Source organism: Nelusetta ayraudi, unplaced genomic scaffold, assembly GCF_046127955.1.
Source record: "Nelusetta ayraudi isolate G7.1 ecotype Tasmania unplaced genomic scaffold, CSIRO-AGI_Nayr_v1 ptg000020l, whole genome shotgun sequence".
Taxonomy (NCBI): domain Eukaryota; kingdom Metazoa; phylum Chordata; class Actinopteri; order Tetraodontiformes; family Monacanthidae; genus Nelusetta; species Nelusetta ayraudi.
Window position 1 is genome coordinate 402,468 of NW_027466070.1, and position 23,531 is coordinate 425,998.

At 51.5% G+C, this 23,531-nt stretch overlaps 1 protein-coding gene across 1 annotated transcript in view; it reads right to left on the reverse strand.

The window, feature by feature from the left end:
- met (MET proto-oncogene, receptor tyrosine kinase) overlaps positions 1-21,454 on the reverse strand; it is a 58,517-nt gene extending 37,063 nt beyond the window's left edge. Inside the window, exons 1-2 of the mRNA XM_076027200.1 lie at positions 21,299-21,454; positions 18,320-19,553 (exon numbers count right to left, since the gene is read on the reverse strand). Of these exons, the coding sequence (XP_075883315.1) occupies positions 18,320-19,546 (1,227 nt within the window). The 5' untranslated portion in view covers positions 19,547-19,553; positions 21,299-21,454. The remainder of the gene's footprint in view (positions 1-18,319; positions 19,554-21,298) is intronic.
- Positions 21,455-23,531: the final 2,077 nt, after the last annotated feature.

A 23,531-nucleotide genomic window follows, 5' to 3' on the forward strand; every position in this document is an offset into this window, starting at 1 on the left:
AGCAAAGCAGCAGAAAAAAAACACGCAGTGTCAAAACACTTTGACACACACGGCGAGAAAATAACTGTAAAGATGAACAAAGAGCTGGCGAGACTCGTCTCCTTCTGAAGCGAGTTTTTTATAGCCCTCCCTGATGAGGTGAGGTGCTAAATAACAGACGGGTGGTGAAATAAAGGAATAAAGAGTCCTGACAACGGAGACGTCTGAGTGACCTCAAACAAACAGAGCGCCACTCGATTATTTTCACAGCAAACAAACAGGACTTTTTTTTTGGGGGGGGGGGGGTTTGCTGGGTGAAGGGTTGTTGTTTGTGTAGCCGGCCGGCGGGAGGCGGGAACGCCGAGGTACCGGAGGAGGCGGAATTCCTCCTTCCCGACCTTCTGCCGAGCGTCTCCTGGACGGACCGGGGCAGTCCAGCCGGACGGAGCAGAGGCTGTTTGGACAGGCCCGGTTTGAGGCAGGTTTTCTTTTTTTTCTTCTTTGCAAGGAGTAGCGCATAATAGTCCAAAAAGAAAAGAGAGAAAAGCTGAAATATTTGTTTTCTTATACATAAGAGAAGAAGAAGAAGAAGAAGAAGAAGAAGAATTCAAAGTTTGAGCCAAAACAGCCGTAAATGAGCGGCGCTCAAACAAGAGACGACAGAAACACGAGGTCTGAACTCTCCATCGACGGGCCGCCGCTGATCGACCCCGACGGCTCCTGCGATTTTTGGCAACTAGCGACACCGTCGGCCAAAGACTGGGCTGATAAGACGGAGTCTGAAACCGAGAGGCTCCGGCCTCCCCCTGCACCCCCCCCCCCCCGGCTCGCTTTTCATCTCGATTGATTTACAGTTTGTCCGGAGCTGCTGATGTTCTACACCTCTCAGGTCGTTCAGCGAGCGTGTCTTTCAGCTGTACGACAGGCACCGCGGGGCGAAAACAAAAAAAAGAGGGAGAGAGAAAAAAAGAGAAAAAAACGGGCGAGATACCGCACACTTAACCCTCCGCACCATTGTCCCGAGAAACAACGGCGCTGCGATTGGGTTTCGGCTCGGTGCGGCGCGGCGCGGCCTCCCTAAAACCCCGTGGCACCGCTGGGCGGAGCGGAGAGAAGCGGGTGAAAGGTGATCCGCGTGGTCTCATGTCGCTCTTGTAGGTCGGTGGGGCTGCGTGAATAGACACACCGATGCCTGAGCCGTAACGCAAAGCTCCTCCCGCCGGGTTGCTGCTGGCGGGAGGAAACACCGTCAGAGGCTGGGCGAGGAAAAGCGACTTCAGGAGGAGCCGCGAACGAGAGCGGACGGACTTGTAAAAGCGAAACGTTGCTTTGCTTATACAATCAAGAGCTGAGGAAAGGCTGCAGACCAGTGAGCAGACAGGAAACCAGTCTGGAGAACTGGGCCGGGTCCACCGGGCGGTTGGAGCAACTGGTTTGCCTCCTTCTTTAGAAATAACACTTCAGGGGACTTTGTTTAGCAGCGATGCTACAACGGCGCTGAAGCTAACTTAGCGTAGCGACCAGTGGCGCGCACTTGTCTCGCTAAGCTAACTGTCGGAGAGACACTCGGTAAAGGTTGCTCGCGTAGGAGGGGAGGGGCTTAGGGAATGGGCCTTCCACTTGTTTCAGGAGCTCGACGTTGAACACGACGACACAACAACACAACAACTTTTGGAAATTTCCAAAATGTATTTTGCAAACAGTTCAAACGAGGCCGGGCAGGTTTTGTGACAAATGTGGACGGGACTCAGGGGCCAACCCAAGGGCCAATGAACCCGGAGCTGCTCTGTGAAAAAAAAAGTGTAATGTGCTGCGACGTTAGCAGACACATGCAAGGTGACCTTTGACCTCGGCGTTGCGTGCGCCAATTGTGCGCTCCTGGCGACGGCGCGGCGCGGGTGTGTGGAAATGCACTCCCGAGGAGAAAGTGAGACGCGCAGGAACGCGGGAGCGTGTGTGCATGTGTGCGTCTGTGGAGGGGGTGTGCGGTAGGTGGGTTGTGTGTGTGTGGGGTGGGGGGGTGGGGGCACGTATTGTTGCTGCGGCGACAACACGCGCTATTGTCGCCCACCTGCAGTCACGGCTGCACGTTAGTCTGCAACCTGACCCTGCGCGGCTGTAATGACCCTGACATGTGTGCTTGTATGTGCGTGTGTGTGTGTGTGTGTGTGTGTGTGTGTGTGTGTGTGTGTGTGTGTGTGTGCAGGTGGCGGGTTCACACCAACCGCATGCAGCCATGTGTTAATGCGTTTTTTGCATGCATGCGTGGCTGCAGGGACAGTCAGAGGCGGTCCGGGACTGCAGACTGCAGCCGGTCGTTTTTTTTTTCTCTGTTTGTTTGTTTGTTAATGGCGAGGCTGCAGCCGCAACGGTTGCAACAAGTAAAAAGACAGAAGAAGAGAAAAGAAGAAAGTCTAAAAAAAAAACCCTCAGACAATTGCAGTTTTTAATGTGATGCATTAAATATCCCTTTAAAAACCCGACACACATCTGGGGACTTTTATGTTTTTTTGTTCCGACACATTTACAGATTTGGAGCCGCTTTCGCAGGGCCGTGTTTTGCTGGAGCTGCAGCATTTTTCCAAACAGACACTTTTCCAGAGAGGACAGACGTGGTTATGTCACTTCAGTGCTGCCGTCTGGCTACAGGGGCCCAAACTGGGGACTTCAAAAGATATCTGTTCAACTGAAACATGACTGGTGTGACTCTGTTTTCTTTAACTTCTTCTGAAGTGAAATTTCACTTTTTCAGGCGAAATTTGAGCAATTTCTTTTTTTTTTTTTTTTTCCCAGAAAGGTCACCTGCTAACCGCTAACTGCTAACGCAATCGTGACCTCGGCCAGGCTTTTTTACGCAATCGGATACGTAAGAACAAACACAGACAAAAACCAACAGTGTCTCACACCAGTGACTTTGCTCAACTCTTCCATTGTCGGAGCTGTTCAATGTTTAACCCCTCCGCCCAGCCACGACTTTCATTTCCTCCTCAGCCAGCAGCCGTGTCTTCAAGCCAACCGGAACGCAACGTCTCAACCTAAACTTTCTTCTATCCAATAACAGAAGAAAACTTCTTTCATTGGTGCACGGCGTCACTACTCTGTGGTGTTTGTGTTGCTGCCAGACAACACTGCTGTCCAGTATGTCAATCCAATTCTGATCACAATGGTCACGCTGCTGGATCCATATGCATATGCATAAACATGTCTTTACACATAGATACTTGTCTTGTACTTATCTTTTTTGAATGCACGACTGAGTGTGGTTGAAGATGTGGATTGTGTGTGTGTGTGTGTGCGTTCCAGTGGGTGTACGACACTGTCTTTGAGATGTTGGTTGCACCGTTTAGGTATTTTAACTAATAAGTTAAAATACCATTTGTTAAGCCCCTCCCCTCACATGCTAGCAACCGTTGCCGAGTATCTCTCTGAGAGTTAGCTTAGCAAAACGAGTGCGCGTCACTGGTCGCTACGCAAAGTTAGCTTCACAAGTGCATTTTTCACACCGGTGTAGCATTGCTGCTAAGAGAATAAATAAATAAATTGGGCACTTTTCATTGAATAATTCTTCATTCATTTTCACAATGATAAGCTCCCGGGTTTCTGACTCGACTGCCTGTTGCACACATTCTAACAGCTCTATAAATCTGTTGGCGGTGTGTGTGCGTGCGTGTGTGTGTGTGTGTGTGTGTGTGTGTGTGTGTGTGTGTGGGTGTTTTGTTCTGCCTCCCAGCGCCACTAAATCTCCCCAGCAGAGTGAAACCTGGCTGTGTGTGTGTGAATGACGACGACAACGGCGATCGCTCAGAACCGAAGAAACTTCTGCAGGATGATTTTTCAATCGGACGTCGCCACTTGTTTTCCCCTGCATATTTTCCCTCCCTGCCTCCCTCCCTCCTCCTTACTTGTCAGACACGGCGGATTTATGCATCTGGAAAACAAGCTGAGGGATGACAAACGGCGCTGAGAACCTCTCCGGGTCTGAGCTTTTCGCCGGGAGTTGACTTAATTCAGGTTTTTTGGTCAGAGTGACACGGCGGCTCCGGTTACAGCCGGCAGATCAAAGAAGATTAGAGGAGGTCAAGTCCTTAATAGGTTGTTTTTTTTGGGGGGGAGGATCAGATAGCAGGAAGGTAAGGTTGAGTTGGAGGCTGATTCCTGAAGGAATCCACAGTACAAGGCGCGTCACTCCGGAGCTAATGAGTGATTAGCGACGGATACATGCTAGCTGGATGACACACGACAGAGCAGCGTGTTAGCCCGGCGGCGTCACGCTTGGCTAGCAGTTGTTTTTTTTTTTGTCTCTTCATCAGTCCGAGCTTCCTGCTGCACGCACACTCATCTGTGAATAGTTGTGAAGTGAGTTTGGCTGCTGTCGGGACGACGAGGCTTGATGGGTGACACTGCCGTTTCACTGTGGTGTCACCGGGAGCGACACCCGGCTGAGGCTTCACTGCACCGTGCCGCCCTTCAGACTGGCTTCCCCTTAACTTTCAAAGAGGCTGTTCAGTCGTCTTCGAGGTTTCGAGCCAGCTGCCTTCCTGTATGATCTTCATCTTTCACACTGTATTCTGCATTTCAAAGTGAAAAGGTTTAAAAAGGGTTTAAGGGTTTCTGCCACTGAGTCTTTTTTTTTTTTTACCAACTTGGCAACTCTTTGGCATTAAAGGCCCCGTGTTCTCGCCATTTTTGAGTCTTTTCACATTTTCTTTTCCATCCTGCACTCCACTGTTGGAAACTTGCACACTGTCAGTCCAGAAAGCGGTATTCTTAGCCCTTTGTTTGCAGCCAGCTAAAGCCGACGCCTTCAGCGCGCTCGAAAAAGGGTGCAAAAAAAAATGAGGCAATCTCAGAGGGAAGGGGCGGAGCTAACGTCTGGCTTGGCTTGCTAGTGTTGTCACTAACCCAAGAGAGGCATCAGTGACCCCTTTGTGACATCATAACGGGGGTGACTTTCAGAACTGTTCCCCTTTTTTCTCATCGCAAAAACAGCGAAAACATTGCGTCCTTTTCTTCCTGTCGAGGGAAAACTTTGTCTCCACTGAAGCGACACTGTGCAGAGGCAAAACAATCCAACACTTTTTCTTCCAGGTTGTTCTGAATTCACTCGGTAAACACCCATCGAGGCTGAGACTGTCCAGCAGCGCAAGACGGAGACGGAGACAAATATGGAAACTTTAATTCCGGTGCTGGAGCCCACCAGGCGGGGGCGCTCACCGCCTCACCGCTGTGATTTCAGCCTCGTGGCACCTTGTCTCACTCAGCCTCTTGTTAACGGGCCATTAACGGCCCTCTGGGCTCCGTCTGCCCACCGACAGCCGACCCCCCCGGTCTGGACACGCGCTCTTCATCGCGGCCAGCGCCCGTCGTCATCGTCGCCCGCCGGCCGGCTGCTTTGCTAGCGGCAGCCGCCGGAGACTTGGACCGGCTTCAGTCCGAGGCTCCGAGTCGCGGGCACGTAACCTGACATTTCTCAAAGTTTCCCCGGCCAATTTTCTCTTCTTTCTTTTTCTTTTTTTTTTTTTGTCTCCCTAAGAAGACTTCTTCTCCCCGCCCGTCTGCTATAATCAAATCCAGTCACCGGTTGCAGACGCTTGGCAGCGTCTTCACAGACCAGATCTGACGGCGGAGCCCAGGCAGCCAAAAACAGCTCCTGCTCCTCGGCCGTCTCCCTACCATTTAAAGCAAACGGCGGCCGCGGCTCTCAGCATTTCACTCTGCCCCCCCCCCCCCATCAACCCCTCCTTCCCCAACAACCCTTTTCTTTTCATTTCTCAGGCCAGACTGGTGATTATCTATCTTGGAGACAGATGAAAGGGGCGGGGCTAATGTGCCCCAGCGAAGGCAAGGAAGGGAAAAGACGGCTGCTGGGGGAGCTCGCAGATAACCTCGAGGTTGTAAACAGCTCCGGCACTGCAAGCCAGCAGTTAGCCGGACTGGTGGGGGTGGGGGAGGAGGAGGAGGAGGAGGAGGAGGAGGAGGAGGTCTGGGCCGGGTCTGAACACGCGGGCCTCATCATCCCTGCACGGGGATGAGATCACTGGCACTCACGCTCACAATAGAAGTCAGAGAGATGAAAGGAAAACAAACAGCAGCAGCAGCAGCAGCGAGGAAGAAAAGCCTCCTCCTCCTCCTCCTCCTCCTCTTCCTTGCCTCGGCCGTTCGACTCCTTACTGGCTTCGTTTACACGGCCCGCTCCAGCAGAGCAAACATCAGGTCCCGGCAGCTTTGCATGGAGGGCAAGACGGTCGAAGCAGAAGCTGATAAAACTGCCTGGAGAAGACTTGAGTGCGTGTTGCTGCAACCTGCAGGTGGCGCCGGCGGTGGTGGCGTGACCGGGCGCAAACATCGGAACGTCATAGCCGCAGGAGGGGGTTCGGAGGGGGGCCGAAGGAGGGGGGAGGGGGAGGAGATCCTCGGGGAGCGCCGAGCAACAATGTGCGATTGTGCTGCTTTTTCACACTTGTAAAACTCCTGGAAGTTGGCAACGCGGCTCAGCGCGCCGTTTCTCAACCTGCTTCTCACGCACGGCCAGCAGATCTTCAGCAGAGCCAAAGAAAAAATCTGAAAAAAAAAACCTCATGACTGGGAAGGATCTCTGCACAGGGATCCTGATGTGTGTGTGTGTGTGTGTGTGTGTGTGTGTGGGGGGGGGGGGGGGGGGGGGGGTGGAGCCACCGGGGGGGGGGGTGAACTCGTTCCATGTTCCACTGTGAGAAACGTGCAGACCTCAAGGGTGCGATGCTGCCCAACAATGAGCGTGCGTGTGCGTTGGTTTGTGCGTTGACACAATGACTGCACGGCAACAACAACAAAAAAAAAAAACAGCTAAATGTGTTTTCTCATAACAACCAACAGCAGTAGGGGCTCAAGGGGGCGGAGCTCGTTCCGACTTTCTCTCCGTCAATCTTCTTTACGCCGCCGCCGATGCTAATCCGGCTTCTGACCGTAAAGCAAAGCGCCAACCGTGCGGCCGGCTTCCCGGCAGAGCCACTCAGCCTCCTCAGGTGTGAGCTCGCCTCGTTCTGCCGCCGTGATTCAGCCGCGGGGAGGATAAGATCAAAACCAAAACCAAAAAGAAAAAAAAAACAGCTGCGGGCCGGAGACAATGGCAGCAGTGTGTGGCGAGGATCGACTTGACTCGCTAAGCCCCGCCCCCTTTCTGTTGGCGGTGCATTGTTTGTCGGCTGATAAGGAGTGTGCGTGTGTGTGTGTGTGTGTGTGTGGGGTGTGACACAGCTCCTCCATTAGCTGAACACAAACACACACACACACACACACACACACACACACACACACACACATACACACACACACACGCGCGCAGCACACACACACACACACACAATGCCGAGCATCTTTGGTCGGCATTGTGTGGGGATTTAGCCGGTTCGGAATGGAATGGTGCTGCTCAGAGGCCTCCGGCCCGCTGCCGACACCGTGTCCGCTGGAAAAAAAACAATCAAACAAATAAAACAAAAAAACAACAAAGAAAGGCTGTCTGTGTACTCAGGAAGTGGACCAGCGCTTCCTGAAACGGCAGCAGAAGGTTGTGTTGCGGCTCGTTGCAAATTAGCACAGAAGGTCTCGCCGCTCACTGGTGGGATAGAAGTCACCTGACACTTTAACTGGGTGGATCGGCTGCACTTGGATGAGGAGAACGGCACCAAAACTGGCGCCTGCACATTCTTTTTTTTTTTTTTTTTCTTAAACTATCACCAAAATATTTAAAATTCAGTGCAAACCCACTGTATTTACTCAAAGGCTCAAAGCGCATTTGATTGACGGGCGGACCGGTCCGTCTGCTCGTCTTTGACGGTTCGAGAAACAAAAACACAAACACGTTTGAAATGAAGGTAAACACGGAGACGGTTTCATTTTTTACACGGCAACGCAGCATCTTGCTGTGACTTACAGCAGCGGCAGAGGCGCTTTCAGTCACAGCAATCGTAAAACAATACAGCGACAAGTTACTGGCAGAACTGCGCCGCTGCTATTGACACGGCGCCCCCAGCTGGCCTGATGAGACAAAATGATTTTTTTTGACGGGCCCGGGACAGCCCGGCATGTTAACGCAACACCTCGAACACCGACACTGAGAAGACGCTAGCTAGCTCGTTAGCCTCCGAGGAGAAAGAGCAGCTAAGAGAAGTTTAGCGAGAGAGAGAGGATGAAGAAGAATGGCCGAGCAAGAGACTGGACTTGAGACTGGATGACACTTTGTGACATCACAGAGGGGTCAACCTCCAGAAGTGAAGAGTGTTTCAGGGCACACTTTCCTGATAAGCAGAGCGAGCAAAGGAAGGATAAAAAGAGACACGGATTACAGTGGGACGACCTCGGCAAAGTGTTTTTTTTAAATAATACGGAACCTTTAAATGTCCAAACCTATGTCAGCGGGAAAAAAAAGAAAAAAAAAAAAAGTTTTCAGGTTTGACTGCGGTCACTAATAGTCTGTGGCTGCAGGCCTTCGCCGCTCTGCTGCCCCCTGTGATTAGGAGCGTTTCAAAGGGCCGGACTCAGACCTCATGACGGCGCCGGGAGTCGGGGAAATGAGAGCGAGCCGAGGTCAGCGTGAGGCCGCGGCCGCGGCTCTCCAGTGCGCCGAGGTGTGCGCGTGCGCGTGTGCGTGCGTCTTAAGGGGAGAAAGAAAAGCTCCCACACGTCTGATTTCAACACAGGGCCTGATGTCAGCATCTCGTGTCGGCCTGGAGGCAGCTCGGAGGCTTTGACCTCTGACCTCGGCGCCGCAGCCACCGCCCCCACCTCCCCTCCTCCGCCAGGCCCCGCCCCTCTCCTCCGCCTTCGCCCCGGAACAAGTGCACAGCAGCTTCTGCTGGCAAACGGCCTGCCTGCCAACAGAAGCCGAGGGGAGCGAGCGCTCGACGCGAAATGAAATCTGTCTGCGCGGTTCGCGGTTCGCATTCGGGGGAATTATCCACTTTGTGAATAAAAAAAAAAAATGTAAAAATTAAATAAATCGTGAAAACAGAGTGACGGCTCCGCCGCAGAGATTCTCCGCTTCCCTCTGTGGGGAGCGACCGCAGCGAGCCGCGTTTTCCCCGCTAGCAGCTGAGGTTTATTGTGGGAAGCGGAATAATGTGGCTGGCTTCATAATTACAAAGTAACACACAGTGTTGTTTTCCGCTCGACGACAGATTGGCCAGGAGGTATTAGTGTTCATATTATTATTGACATAAAGTAATCATTTAATTGAAAGAAAATCAGGCTTGATGATGTCAATAAAGACAAAGCAAATAAACAAGTTGATCATTCTTCAAGCTGACGCAGTGATGAAGTGAGGACGGCTGTTCAGTTGAGACTGAATTTACAATTTTTTGATCTCATCTCATTTAATGTCAGTAATTTTTTTAAAGGCCTCTCTTTCAGATATCGCTTTTTAAGTGAAGCTGCTTCTCACCAATACTAATTGAAAACAACAAGAAAAGCCCTCAGTCTTCAAGAAAACGGAACACTTAGCCCTCTGTTTGACTGCCCGCTGCTAAAAAAATTCATGCCGAGTTTGACCTTCCGCGTTTGGACGGGATGAAAACCATCCTTAAAGGGTTCTCAGAGGGCGGAGCCAACAACTGGCCGGGGGGGGGTCTCTGTGGCCTCTAACGTAGGAAGAGGTGTCACTGCCCCTTGTGACATCACAAAAGGATGTTTCTTAGACAGCACATTTTAAATATCGTAGCCTGCGGACGAGACGAGCTGCAAGTCATTTCACGCTCCCTTCAGTTGATGAGGCGATAAAACAGAGATGCGGTGGGCAGTTTATTTGATGGCGTGCTGCTGGTGCTGCTGCTGCTGCTGCTGCTGCTGCTGCTGGTGCTGCTGCTGCTGCTGGTGGTGCTGCTGCTGCTGCTGGTGCTGGTGGTCGCCGCCGTCGTTAACGATCTTATCAGCTGTGGCCTAAATTAAACTGCGTTGGGCTGATGGTAATTTCCCAGCCGGGCCAACAGACAGCTTGCAGGCAGCGTATTTACTACAGAGCTCGTTATCACCACCACAGAGATAAGATGTGTATACACACACACACACACACACACACACACACACAGAACAAAAAAAAAGTCCTGTGCAGAAGGATTTAAGCAGACAGGCAGGCGCATGCACACACACACACACACACACACACACACACACACACACACACACACACACACACAGACCCACATACACACACACACACACACACACACACACACTGGCTTCCCTGGAAAACAAGGCACCAAAAGACTGGCAGAGCTAATGATTAACCGGACCCACTCCAAACCAAACAGCCGGACGGAGGCTGTGTGAAATCATGCGGAACCAAAAAAAGGTCCCAGAAATGCCTGCAGGCTTGAGGCCGACCCGACCCGACCCGACCCGACCCGACACGGCCCAGTCGGCCAGGTAGCCGTGAAAAAAATCCCGACAAAACAAAACAAAACAAAACCAACCAAAAATCAAAAAGGAGGTGACGTCCATTCACGTAATGTTGCATGTGGGGGTTGCCACAGCAGCAGGGTTGCCAGGTTGTGATCCCGGGACGAGAACGAGGCCTCAGTAAGTTTCCTCTCTAATGCCTCTGCACAGCTGGATGAGATGTGGGTGATGGGCGAAACTCTCTGTTCCCCTTGGTCTGACGCAGAAGGACCTGCCTGAACACGGCCGGGACGCCCACCTGGGCGGCGGCGGCGGCGAGCTGCCAAACACCGACTGTGAAGGCGTCACGAAGGGTCAGCGGGAAACCAAACATCCACCTTTCATTTTTTTATCTTATTATGATTTTGTCGAGTTCCACCGATAAACTGTTTTTGTTTGTGAAAAGAACACCGAGTTGAAAAAAACTTGTGCGTGCGTGTGTGCGTTTGTTTCGCAACACACACGGTGACACACCGGTTTTGTGCGTCGGGGCCATTCAAAGGTCAAATTCACTTTCCTGCCTTTTTCTAATTTTCTTTCCTCCGCCGGCCAGGAGGAAACAAGTCCACTTCTGCCAGCACACAATTGGGCCTCTTGCGATGTCACAAAGGGGGAGCTTACCTTCAAAGCATCAGGTCCGAGCAGGAGGCTGTAAACACAGGGCTAAATATGACGTCTTCTCTGCCGCGGGCGCCAGGAGGAAAAAAAAAAGACGTGGATCTGCAGCCTGCGTTGGCATTTTGCAATCCAGAGTTTCACAACTTCTTGGGCAACGACCAACACACACTGTGTTGGTTCTGGGCCCGAAGCCACGACCAAAGGGCACAGAGGAGAGACGCTGGCGGCGGCGGCCGCTGGAGGGGCCGCTGGCAGATGTTTTAGTTGTGGAAGTGGATGGAAACGTGGAAGCTCTTACGGCTGCACAGCAGGTGGTAGAACCTGGTACCTGGTAGCAGGCCCCTGATTGGACAGGGAGCGACGACACAGGGTGACACTTCGAGACTGACTAGTTGGCAAAAGGTTGAAGCTGCCTGTGACAGTGACTGTGACTCCGCCCACTTTGAGGCAGAACTCAGCTGTTGCGTAAAAAAAAAAAAAAAAACACAACCGGAGCCGAGCTGATGCTGCTCCAGGTTCAACTCTGGAATCAACCTGACCCCCTTCTCACATCGACTGACTTGCGCAAATGGCACCGCGTCGCAGTTCAATCGCACTTTAATAAAGGCACATTGCACTTTTTGTCGTCGTCCCTCAACTCTTGAAGCGTCTTCGCGGAGAGGTGTGCGTATCCGTCGATCTCACCCGTCTCGTCTCGGGCACTGCGTGTTCCCGTGTGCACGCTGCGATACGGACGCATCTCCTCCACGAGGCTCTGGATCCCATCTGATCCTGGAGCAGCGGGTTGAGAGAGATTTGCAAGAAGTGACAAGAGGAGGACAGGACGGGACAGGAAGGTATTATTTTCATTCCTCCGCTGATTCTGCAGCGCTGCTGGAAGAATCGCTGAGCTCCGCAGGCTCGGGCATGCGGGACGCCGCTCCGGCCTCCGAGGCTCTGATGCTAATTTGTTGTTTTCTTACGTGGATCCGAGCCGAGGAGGGATTCGTTTTCCTCTGTGCAGCATGTACAGTGCATTCCCATTGGCCTGTCGGGCGCGTCGGCCTTCGCAGACCGTTTGCTGCGACTGAAGCCGTCGGGATTATGCGCGGCTTTCGCAAACAACACGTAGCGTGCGCATCCGCGGAGAATGTAAACTGTAGAAATTTGGAGATTTCACAAGAAAATCGGCTTTAAAAAACCTGGTTTTAGGGATTTTGGCATCAGGTGAAAAAGACAGAACATCTGTCCGCTGAATTGTCATCATGTTTCCCTGCTCGGCACATTTGCTGCTTCTTATTCCATGGTGTTGCACTCCACAGTGGCCATGGCTGCTTATACAGGTGAGGTTTTCCTTTTTTTTTGCACTGCAAGTCAAAAGTCTGTCGAAGTCAAAAAAAAATTTTGTCGAGAAACCCTCATTTTGAATTTGAAATTTAGCATTTATCCTTCTGAAACTTGAAGGCCGCAGCCGCCGTCACTCCGTCTTCAAACATTGCGACCGACAACCTCCGCAGACAAGCGAACGGCCTGGGAAACACCGAGAAGTCTGTTGTAGCTATTTTTTTTTTAAATGCAAAGTTGTCAGCTTGATGGCAATTCTTCACTTCCTGTCTGAAGTTTCGTCATCGCAGCAACTTCACTGGAACTCCCGCAGCTGGCGCTTTCGTAGTTTCAGAGCAGCGCCGAGGTCCTCACAAATCCATTCGTTTCAACGTGCACTTCATCACCGGACCTTCCTGGAGTCCTCTGCGAGCGCCGCCCGCACGTTTCCTCCAACGCCATTAAAGAGACTTAATTCCGTCTCGCTGGGCGATGTGTGTATTCCGATTGGATGGCCGGATTATTGCCCAATCCATCTTGAAAAGTCCCGTAACTGTTGCATAATCAGGAATGATTGGGAATTCCTGAAGAGACTAAATGCAGAATCGATACGGCCGACGCTCCACATTGTCCGCCGTCCATTCCAACAGGATGCGTGATTAAAATGACCGCCGCTCAAAAAGCGTCGGCCGGCTGGAATTATATTACACCGGCTGCAATCAATCAGGACGAAGATTTAATTTAAAAGCAATCAGCATTTGCTGGGTTTTTTCCCCCCTCCCAAATCAATAGTAACTCTGTGAGAATTCCGACCCACAGAGCCGGTCCTGGACGTTCCGGCTCACGCAGCAGGCTGCAGGGAACGACCCGACAGGTAGGTGGCGCTCTGACCTTCACAGGTCTTGACCTGGATGGCCGAAAATGTGGGGAATGCACGGGGCAAATTTTGCTTCCTTCGGGATGCGACAATCTCCGGGACTTTAGCTGTTTGCGTTACGGTTCGTTCCAGAGAGTTTCTTTTTCTTTTTAAATCTTCCAAGATGTGAATTCCCAACTTTACACGCAGGAGACAAATACAGCAAAGATCAAAACACACACACACACACACACACACACACACACACACACACACACACACACACACACACAGAAAAAGCCAAGAATCCTTCATCACCACCATTATCCAGTCACTCCAGTTTATTGTCTGCGGGGAGCCCCTCCTTTTTCCAAAAACTTTTTTACAGGCTTTTTTTTTACTCCCAGACGGACGCGTGAAATAAATACACGTCTTTCACAATCAAGACCTCATTTTGTTTCCACCAACAATCCCTGAACAATGACCGACTTGGACTTTTGCCGCTTTGTAAAAGAAGGAAGAAACGACGAGGAAAAAAATAAAAAATGTTGACAACATTAACCTCACAGGGATGAAGAAGCTCCTCACTGAGAGGAAGCCGCGAGGAGGGAGGGAGAGAGCCGGAGAATCCCTCCTCCGAGTGTTTTCACCCCTTTTTTTTATGAATTTATGGCCATGTTCACTTATCCGACCCTGAACATCCACCTGCCGTATGCCGCCGAATGCGAACAAGGCTGTAAATCTGCTCAACGGCGCCACAATTAGATCCGTCAGCTGCTCCCCCCCCCCCACTCCCCGGATGTTACGATTAACTGGAAAACTGGTTCGCACTCTTGACTGGAGCCCTTTGACTTTGAAGGAGTTGCAGGGAGAATGTGTAACTGAAAATCTGTTGGTTTTGTTTTTTTCTTGCATTGAAGCGGGTCAAGTTCTCGGCAGCACGACCGGACGATGGTTTTAATCTGTGGTGTACGGTGGGCGGCTCCTCCCTCCTGCAGGGGCCGCCAGACTGCAGGAGCGGGGAGCCGGAGGGGATTCTCCGGTGATGACACAGGGATGCTCCAGTCGAAACTGACGTCATGTCTCGCTAATCAAATGAGTCGGGGGGGGGGGTGGGGGGGGGGAAAGAATGTCGAATCGTGGAACGATGCCTTCTCACCGGGAGCCAAACACTTTTCTTCCCCGCAAATACTGTCGAGAGGCGGGAAGCCGAAAATTGCTGTTTTTCTGTTTTGCAAAGAAAAGAGAGATTTTTTTTTTTTTTTTTTAACGGCAAACACGACTTTAACGGATGAAAGCCAAAGATGTTTTAAGTTTTTATTTTGTGAGTGTGTCAGTGTGTGCTTGGGAATCAATTCAAACTGATGACGACATCATCAACGTCTCAAAATACAGTCACAGTCACAGTAAAAGAATCCGCTTGGAGCGAAGACTGCAGACGAAACAGCAGAAGATATTTTTAGGAAAGTCCATGAAATCTGTCACCATGATAGCCAAGCATAAATATCTGTCAAAGACTTTAAAGAATAATATTTCTCTGATGAATTATGGACGTCTTTGAGCATGACACTCCTGTGGTGGGTCGAATTTTGACATTGGGTGACAAAATATTTAATTTAAGATTAAAAAACAGTGAAAAAAACCTGAAATAACGTCTAATTCCAACTTGTTATTCCCACATTTCCCCGTGCTCGGTTGACCAGGCCGAGGGCGCCTTCTTGTCCGCGCGGGAGGCTAAGCTAGCAACTGCGCCGCGGTTGACCAGGCCGAGGGCGCCTTCTTGTCCGCGCGGGAGGCTATGCTAGCAACTGTGCTGCGACTAGCCGCAAACATTCATTTCCTCTGTTCGATGTGAAAATGCAACAACAACCGTTAACGTTCAGTACGAGATGTTTAATTGTCAGCCGTCCCTGTTTTTCACTAAAATGTGTTGCTCCTGCAATGTTCATGCGAACCTCTCTGGCAGCAGCCTCTTTATTTAGACGACTCACAGCAGCAGGTCCTCTCGCTGTCGTGTCTCTCGACCAGTTCAGGGAACGGCTGACTTAAACTTGGAACGATCCAGCTGAATCTCATGACGCCAAACAGCAGCAGCAGCAGCAGCAGCAGCAGCAGCAGCAGCAGCAGCAGCAACAGCAGCAGCAGACGCAGCACCAGGTCCAGTGGAACCAAAAACTGCTTTTTGTCTGAATTTCTGGGCCAATTGTTGCATATCCGTACGCTGGTTCCCACAGGTGGCGCCGCTAACGGATAGGCTCGCTGCCACAGCGCCGCCCGTCGTCGCAGCGGGACACAGGATCGTCTTCCGCCCAGCTGCTGACGCCCTGTTACCCCCGCGGTCATTCATCACGGCCCGCTGAGAGTCAGATATTCGCTGACCCCCTCCCCCCCCCCGTCTGTCAACTCTGGGCTCCCAGCATTCCTCGCTGAGCCCCCCCCCCCGCTCCCCCACCCGTGGGCCGCGCCGCTGCACTGCACCCAAACAACCACCCGACTGCACCCAAACCGCCCAACCAACCAAACAACCAATCAACCAACCCCGCCATGAACCTGGGAAAAAAAGGCTGTTTTGGAAATCAGCTTCATCACCTTCGTCACTTCACTTTCGTCTTGTTTTTCTTTTTTTTTTTAAGGGATCTCACGCACTGGACCACACGACTGTGACTCTAATTCAACTTACTGTTTTGCGCCTGCATCAGTGTTCCCCCCCCCCCCAACATTATTTGCCTTGGAGTTTATTGTCAAAATGGTTGTGAGCCTGGAGCGGCAAACTGTGAAAACCTCAACCTGGCATGAATCTGTTGTTTTGTTTGTTTCTTAGTTTAAATTTAAAACTGAAGAAAAAAAAAAACAACCTGAAAACACACATGACATACTTTGACCACCGGCGGCACTGTTGCGTTGTGTTCAAAGTTTAGATTTTTCCATTAGCAAGCAACTTAAAAACAATGCAGGGCAAAAAATTTGACTTGCGACGGCGAAAAGGAGGAAAGTCAACACGCAGACAAACAATATGACTGTAGGCTTTTTCCAGCAGTGTAAACAAACTCCGAGGGCAAGACGCCCGAGGCCGAGCGCAAACGGCGTCCTGTTTGCGAGGCGCAAACAAGAAGACGAGTGTGGGCAGAATTAATGAGGACTTGTTGTTGCCCGCCCCCCCCCCCCGAACTCCAGTCCCGTCACGCGGACACAAATTGAACCACCGGCGGGTGATCAGGTTGTTTTCTGGCTGGTTTGCGCTGTTGGGCGGACGAGTTGTTCGGGTTCGGCGGCGACGCAAGAATCACAGCGCAGACAGAGTTTTTTTTTTTGCTGCAGACCAAACTCGCTGCTCTGCCAGGAGCTTCGGAGAGACGTTACAAACAACAACACCCACATGCGGAACACACCCCGTCGTGCCTCTTCCACAGAAGCGTTGTTTGCACATGACTCCTATACCTTCTCGTCCCCCCTCCCCCGACCCTTTTTTTTTTTTCTTCCTTCCACTGTACTATGCTAACACGTCCAGGCTGCAGTGACGTAAAGCCCAGTCAGCCTGAACGCACTGAAGGAGGTGGACGGCGCCGCTGACTGATGTCGCGTTTAAGTGAAGATGAAGTCAGAAAGGAGGAGGAGGAGGAGGAGGAGGGGGCGGGGCACTCGCCCCGTTTAAGTCATGTCGGTATCGATCGAGCCGATCGAGCGGATTGATGGATTGGAGGTGAGCTAGTAAAGGTGAAGGCAGCAGCAGGGTTGGGGTTGGGGGGGGTTTGAGAGGGACGACACGGAGAGGTGGTGCTTGTAATGAATCAATAATGGCCGGCCATGGCCACTTTTTTAGGGCCAAAGTTTCACTGACTGCAGTCAACCGCCGGGTTGGAGGGATGTAGGGGGGAGGGGGGCGGGGTGAGGCTGGATCGGCTTTGTCTAATGTCTTTGGGGGTTGTGGTCATGATGTATAGTCCCAAAGTGTGCGTGACTGTTTTTGCGTTGTCTAAAAATAGAAACAAAACAAAAACATCAAAGATGAGAATCAAATCTTCCGAGTCCCTCGACTGCTTTCCATCACCCGCGTTTTTATTTGGGTGATGGAAAGCAGCCAGATTCATTTTTACAGTGTGCAAAGCAATACGCTCGTCAGATCGGGAAACGTCGTACAGTGCGACGTGCAAACTGGGTTCTGCCCGACACAGTAACAGCGGCATCGGCTGAACGACAAAGAATCGTAATAATCATAATCTTCAAGTTGGTGACCTTCTTCTCCTGCATCCACAACACTAGCAAGGTTCGTCTCCTCTTCAGCCATTGTACAGAAGAGCGACCTAGTTCTTCAGTTGCCGTAACCAGGTGGTGTCACGGACACAATACCAAGCTGGCGGAACTCCAGAATGGAGCTGGAGCATCATGGAAAAACCTGCTGATTTATGCCAGGAACCGAAACAAGTTGAAGCAAACCGGCCAGGATACGCCTACTCCGAAGTGAGTTGCACAATCACGCAAGAATGGCCTGAGGTCACAGGTCGGCGGCAGGTCAGGCGTCAGCATCTCGCTGAACGACTGGAACGCACGAGGGAGTAAAGTCACACCGGCAGCCCGAACACTCCAAGAAACTGAAACTGAAGGTCTGTCCAGTGGGCAAGCCCTCCAGTCCAGGGACCTCCGGGCTGTGTTTGCGCAATGGATGAGTGGAAAGAGGCTTAATTTAATTGGCCAAAACAACGTCTTAACAAAACAACTCAAATGCCTGCTGTTTCCTTTCACTCAGACTCAGCAGCTTCTCTCCAGGTAAATCCAAGACTTAAATATTTAAAATACGACTTGCCGAGCAAAGACTTGAGGGAAGACTTACGTCTGTCTTATTTGCAGGAACAAAAAAAACCAAACAAACAAAATATTAAAAATGACATGTCAGAGTGATTTTACTAAACCGGCCATCACACGCAGCGATCAATGGTTCTTCGGGGGTCTTTTTTTTGCCAGAAATGATAGGTGAGGAGGTGGAATCTGACCGCCTGTGTCTTGGCATTTTGGAGGAAAATTGCACAATTCCTCCAAAATCTGAAGCCTCCATCACATCAAAACTCCTCAAGCTGCGCAACTTCTGAATTTCCCTCCCAGAAAAATAGGAACGACCAATAAACCATGCGGGGAAAGTTGAGAGACAGGAGCTCTTACCACGTTGTAGCAGGACGTGTTGTTGGAGCCGGTGAAGTGGTAGGGCTCGACCGTGTGGCAGCGCTGCATGTACATCTTGAACATGTTGTTGATGTGCTTGAGCGACATGGCGCAGACGGCCGAGCCGGCCATGGGCTCGGGCGAGCCGGGCCGGCCGCGGGCGAAGGCGGCGAACAGCACGTCGTCGTCCTCTTCCACCTTCAGCTGGCGCTGCAGCTCGGCGTCGCCGCTCACCTTGGCCACGTGGGCCGCCTGCAGGATGTTGAAGACCTTGACATGCTCGGACGAGCTGCGGCGGCGGCGCTTGTCGGTGCCGATGCACTCCAGCGGCATCTCCACGTAGCGGCGGATGTCCTGGTCGGAGGAGCACATGCGCACGATGCGGGTGTGGTAGGAGGGCGAGTCCTTGGCCACCTGCTGCACGGTGAGGAAGTAGGCGAAGGGCCCGCTGTGGAAGGAGTGCACGTAGCGCAGGTAGTAGCGGCCGCGCAGGCCCGCCGCCAGGTCCATGTAGGAGCGGCCCGAGAAGAAGGTGAAGCCGTTCTGGCTCGTCTTCATCTTCCTCATGGAGATGGTGTGAGGCTCCGCCCCCTCGCCCGCCCGCCGCCCGTCGCCGGGCACCTCCGAGTTGCCCACGAAGAACTTGATGACGTTGCTCTCCACGTTGAGCACCTGCGAGCCGGCGGCGCCCACCACCACGTCCGAGTCGGGCGGCTGACCTCTGCCCTCGCTCACCCGCTCGGCGAAGCAGTAGACCTGCTCGTCCACCGTCATGGCGCTCACGCCGTCGTCCAGCACGTGGCGCCGGCAGACGCCGCGGTCGGCCGAGCCGCAGCTGTACAGGCCCTTGTCGTAGATGTTCTCCACCACCAGTGCCAGGTTGTGGTTGTCCACCAGACCGCCTGGAGACGTGGCATTGCCGCCTGGCGCGCGGCCGCAGGTCTGGTTGGCCAGCAGGGGGCCGGTGCGGTACTCGGACAGCTTGGTGAGGTTAGGCGCCAGCGCGTAGATCCTGTTGACGGCGCCCACGTAGACGATTCCGTCCAGCGTCACCATGTTCTGGATGGGGGAGTCGGCGGTGAAGGTCGGGAGGGCGTCGTAGGTCACTGAGAGGTTGAGCCGCACGCTCTCGGGCGATTGGTCACACTGGCTCTGAGCGCCGGAGGCCGACGCCCACAGCAGCAGCAGCAACAGCAGTGACGGCGGTGGCGGCAGGAGGAGATTCATCCTGGTCCTGGAAGAGAAGATACCAGGGGATGAGTCAGCAGGAACGCAAAGAGCTCACAGCGTTCAGCCTCAACTATCTGCAGCTTGCACATGGAAGGAGAGGTTAGGGGGAGGCACAGTAGGAGAGACAAGTCGGACCTCAGAGAACCTTATTATAGAGCCGTGAGTGGATCCGTGGAACCACCGTCGACTCACTTCACCACAAACAGAGAAAGACATTCAGGGTGCAAAGTGACTGGACATAAAATCCTGCTAATCATCACCAGACAGGGACTAGGACCGGGACCAGAACCAGAACCAGAACCAGGACCTGGACTAAGACTAGGACCAATGCCAAGTCCAAGACAAGGACCAGGGCCAGGACTAGGGACAGGGCTAGGGCCAAAGACAAGACCAGGAATAGGACTAAGACTAGGACCAGAGCCAAGTCCAAGACATGGGCCAGGGCCAAGTCTGGGACAAGGACTAGGACTGACTCTAAGACAAGAACCAGGACCGGGCCAGCCTGTCCTCTGTCTCGTGCACTTGTGCGGTTCTCAGCTGGAGAATCGGCGGCTGTGCAGAGCGACGAGACCCCCTGAGCCGCCTGCCTAAGTTTAGACAGCCGGGCCCCGGGGAGCGTAGAGAAACTCAATTAAAACAAAAGAGGCTGCAGGGAGAAAGGTGGGGGGAGGAGGAGGAGAGGGGATCGCTGCAAAATGATGAATTACCACGACGACTAAGTGGAAAACTGCGGGGAGACGACGCGGAAAGCAGAGGGAATCTGCAAAGTAGTGCGCTTCTGCACGCCACATTTTAAAAATAAATAAATATTTTACCTGCATTTGTTGTTAACTTCCCTGAGGGAGTCATCCCAAAGGGATCAATAAAGTCTCTATCTATCTATCTATCTATCTATCTATCTATCTATCTATCTATCTATCCAAACCCAAAATCAAAAACTCGTGCATTTTTCGATTTACACCCCCCCCCCCCCCCCCCCCATGCCAACAGCAATGCATGTGTGTATGCAATATCTCATTTTGAGCATCTTTGGCAGATTTGTTCCCTTTTCGTTCCCTCTTTGCAGCCAATCAGAGGGAGGAATCTCAGTTTTTCAGAGAGAAACTAAATAACTTTTGAAGGATGAAACAGGTGTTTGAAAGCTGAGGGTGTTTATGGACCCGAGCTGCAAATAATCCCGCGGATAACACAAACAGCTGCAGGAGGACTTGAGTGATAAAAACAGGAAGCAGAGTTCACACAGACGCGGATATTTTGATCAAATAAAACGAACGCGGAAAACAGATTATTTATGTATTGAAGCAACCGTGTTTGGCTTAAAATGACTCACAACATTACGAGCGCACACCTGCAGCAGCAAACACAATACTACTGCTGCTGCTGTTTTCTCTTCTTTTTTTTCTTGCGGGACAAAAGGCGCCGAGAAAGAGTAAAGAAAGAAAGAAAGAAAAAAAAAACCTTTTCCTTTTTGAGAGGAAAGTGACTCATGGCGAAAGGAGGCAGAGACCTCGAATGGGAAGTTTGGTGAATTGGTGCGGGGAGGCAGAAAAAAAGGTTTAAAAACAAGCTGGCGCAGGGACATCCAGAGGAGGTGGCGGAGGAGGAGGAGGAGGAGGAGGAGGACTGAGGGCTCCGCTGCGCTTTTTACGCACAGAAAATCAGCGCCGAAAGGAGCAAAAAATAAAAAATAAAAAAAAAATAAAAATGTATACGAGCACGAGGAGGAGAAAATGATTAAATCAAACTCACCTGTTGGGAAGCAGCAGCGGCTCCGGTCCCGTCTGCCTTCAAATCAAATCCATCTGAGCTCCTCAAAAAGCGGGACTTCCTCGGCAGATCCGAACTGGTTGTTAAAGAATTGTTTCCTTGTGACGGTTAAAACAATATATATATTTATATTTTTTAAATATATTAAAAACTATGTCCCACTGGTTCAGCTCCAGTTCGCGGCGCTCCGGCAGAAAAACCTGCGACTCTCCAACAAGTGACTGAGCGCTGCCTGGTCACACGAGCGCTCTCTCACACACACTTACACACACTTAGAAACACACACACACACACGCACACACACACATACACATTGACACACTCACTGCCGCTGCCGCCGTTCTCACATGGGTGCGCGTAAAGCTCCGCCCCCATCCTCCCTCCCTCCCTCCGAATCCGTGTGACGCGACCAGGTGCTGCTGCCGCGGTCCTGCCGAGGTGAAACACGAAGACTGAAAACTCCGAACTGGGAGCTGCAAAACAAACTTGAACCACATAATAATAGCAACCACAAATAATAGCAAAGGAAAGAAAAGTTTTGGGAGCTCACTGCAGCTTCTGTTTTATTTTGATCGATGACTGTTTCATCAAAACAGCTATCGATTAATGCTAATTTGGCTAATTTTTAAGCACATTTTATTTTATTTTATTTGAGATCATGTGGTTTCCCATGACGCGTACATGTTGAAGGAATCTCCCTTGGCACCCACTTGATTGGAAAGAAATACATTTATTGCAAGGAAAAGGTTTAGTGTCCGCCGGGCACCACTCCACCTGAGGCGGCTCTCAACGCCAATATGAGAGTCTCCAAAGTTGCAGCTCCAGCCTCTTCACGTATATAAGATCTGTAGGTTAGCCCTCTCATACGTAACAAACAATACTGCTTCTATACCAAGTGCAGTCTGGCTCAGGTAATAAAACAGTCTGTTGAGGGATCAAAGCGGCAGTACGTGATTCTTGGATTTGACACCAATGCGATTGAGCCAGGAAATATTTTCTCACCTGATGGATGTGCCTTGATGACGCAAGTACGGCAGGGGGGGTGGAGGGGGGGGGGGGTGTCGTCCAGGTTACCCTTTCTTCACATCAGGGGTCCATAAATACCTGTCTTTAAGATTCACCATTTGTTTCTACCTAAACAGACCTTGTATAAATGACAATGCATCAGACTCAAACCGAACCCAAAGATGTAGGAGGACTCACGGCAGTGTCACACTCGCAACAACCACCTGACTGCAGCGGCAGCGGCAGCCTCGTGAGTCAGACGGCCGCCCGTCATGTTGAAACGGCTCACTCAGCCATAAATAATGGGAGCAAGTTATAAAGGATAAACCAGCAGCGCGCGCGAGTGTCTCAGCCATGAATCACAGGAGAGAGAGAGAGAGAGAGTGCAAGAGAGGGAGAGACAAAATTCCTTTGTCCAACTTCCTGAACATGGGGCCTTTTTCCAGGGGCCTGATAAAAGGCTGAACAGAGGGATGAGTGAAGCTGCGTGTGTGTGTGTGTGTGTGTGTGTGTGTGTGTCTGAGCGGTTGATCACTCAGCTGGGTTCACAGGAGAAAGTCTCCCCTGACTGAGCGACTGATGCTCCTCATCTTCACATCTTCACCTCAGCTCCCGGACGATCCATCAGCCGTCCGCCCTCTGATTTCCCAGAGGGCCGTGGGGTTCTTGTTGGGTCTTTTTTTCTGACATCACCCCAGAGAGCCCTTAAACTGTCACTGTGCACCATCGACCTTTAGTTCATCTGCAATAACGCAACATACACACACACACACTGAGGAGAGCAACCCTCCCATCCTGCAGGAGGCAGCAGACTTTTTATTAAAAAAAGATGAAAGATGGAGGAGCAGAAAAGTTTGATTTTAAAAAGTGCTCGTCCAACTTTTACAACAGCGCTTCATACTCTCTCTCTTTTTCTCTCTCTCTCTCTCACACACACACACACACACACTCACACACACGCACACACTTGAACAAAAACAGAGCCCATAAATAAATATCCTGCTCAAAGGAGTTTGTGTCTGCAGGCTCACTCTCACCTCTGTGGCAATAACGCAGGAGTTGCACAACAACTCTCTGCTGTTGCTGCCGTGTGTGTGTTTGTCTGTGTGTGTGTGACAGAGAGAGAGAGAGAGAGAGAGAGAGAGAGAGAAAGAAAGAAACAGTTTTTTCTAACCTCCGGGCACTACTAGCACTGTTGCCAAGGGGAGCG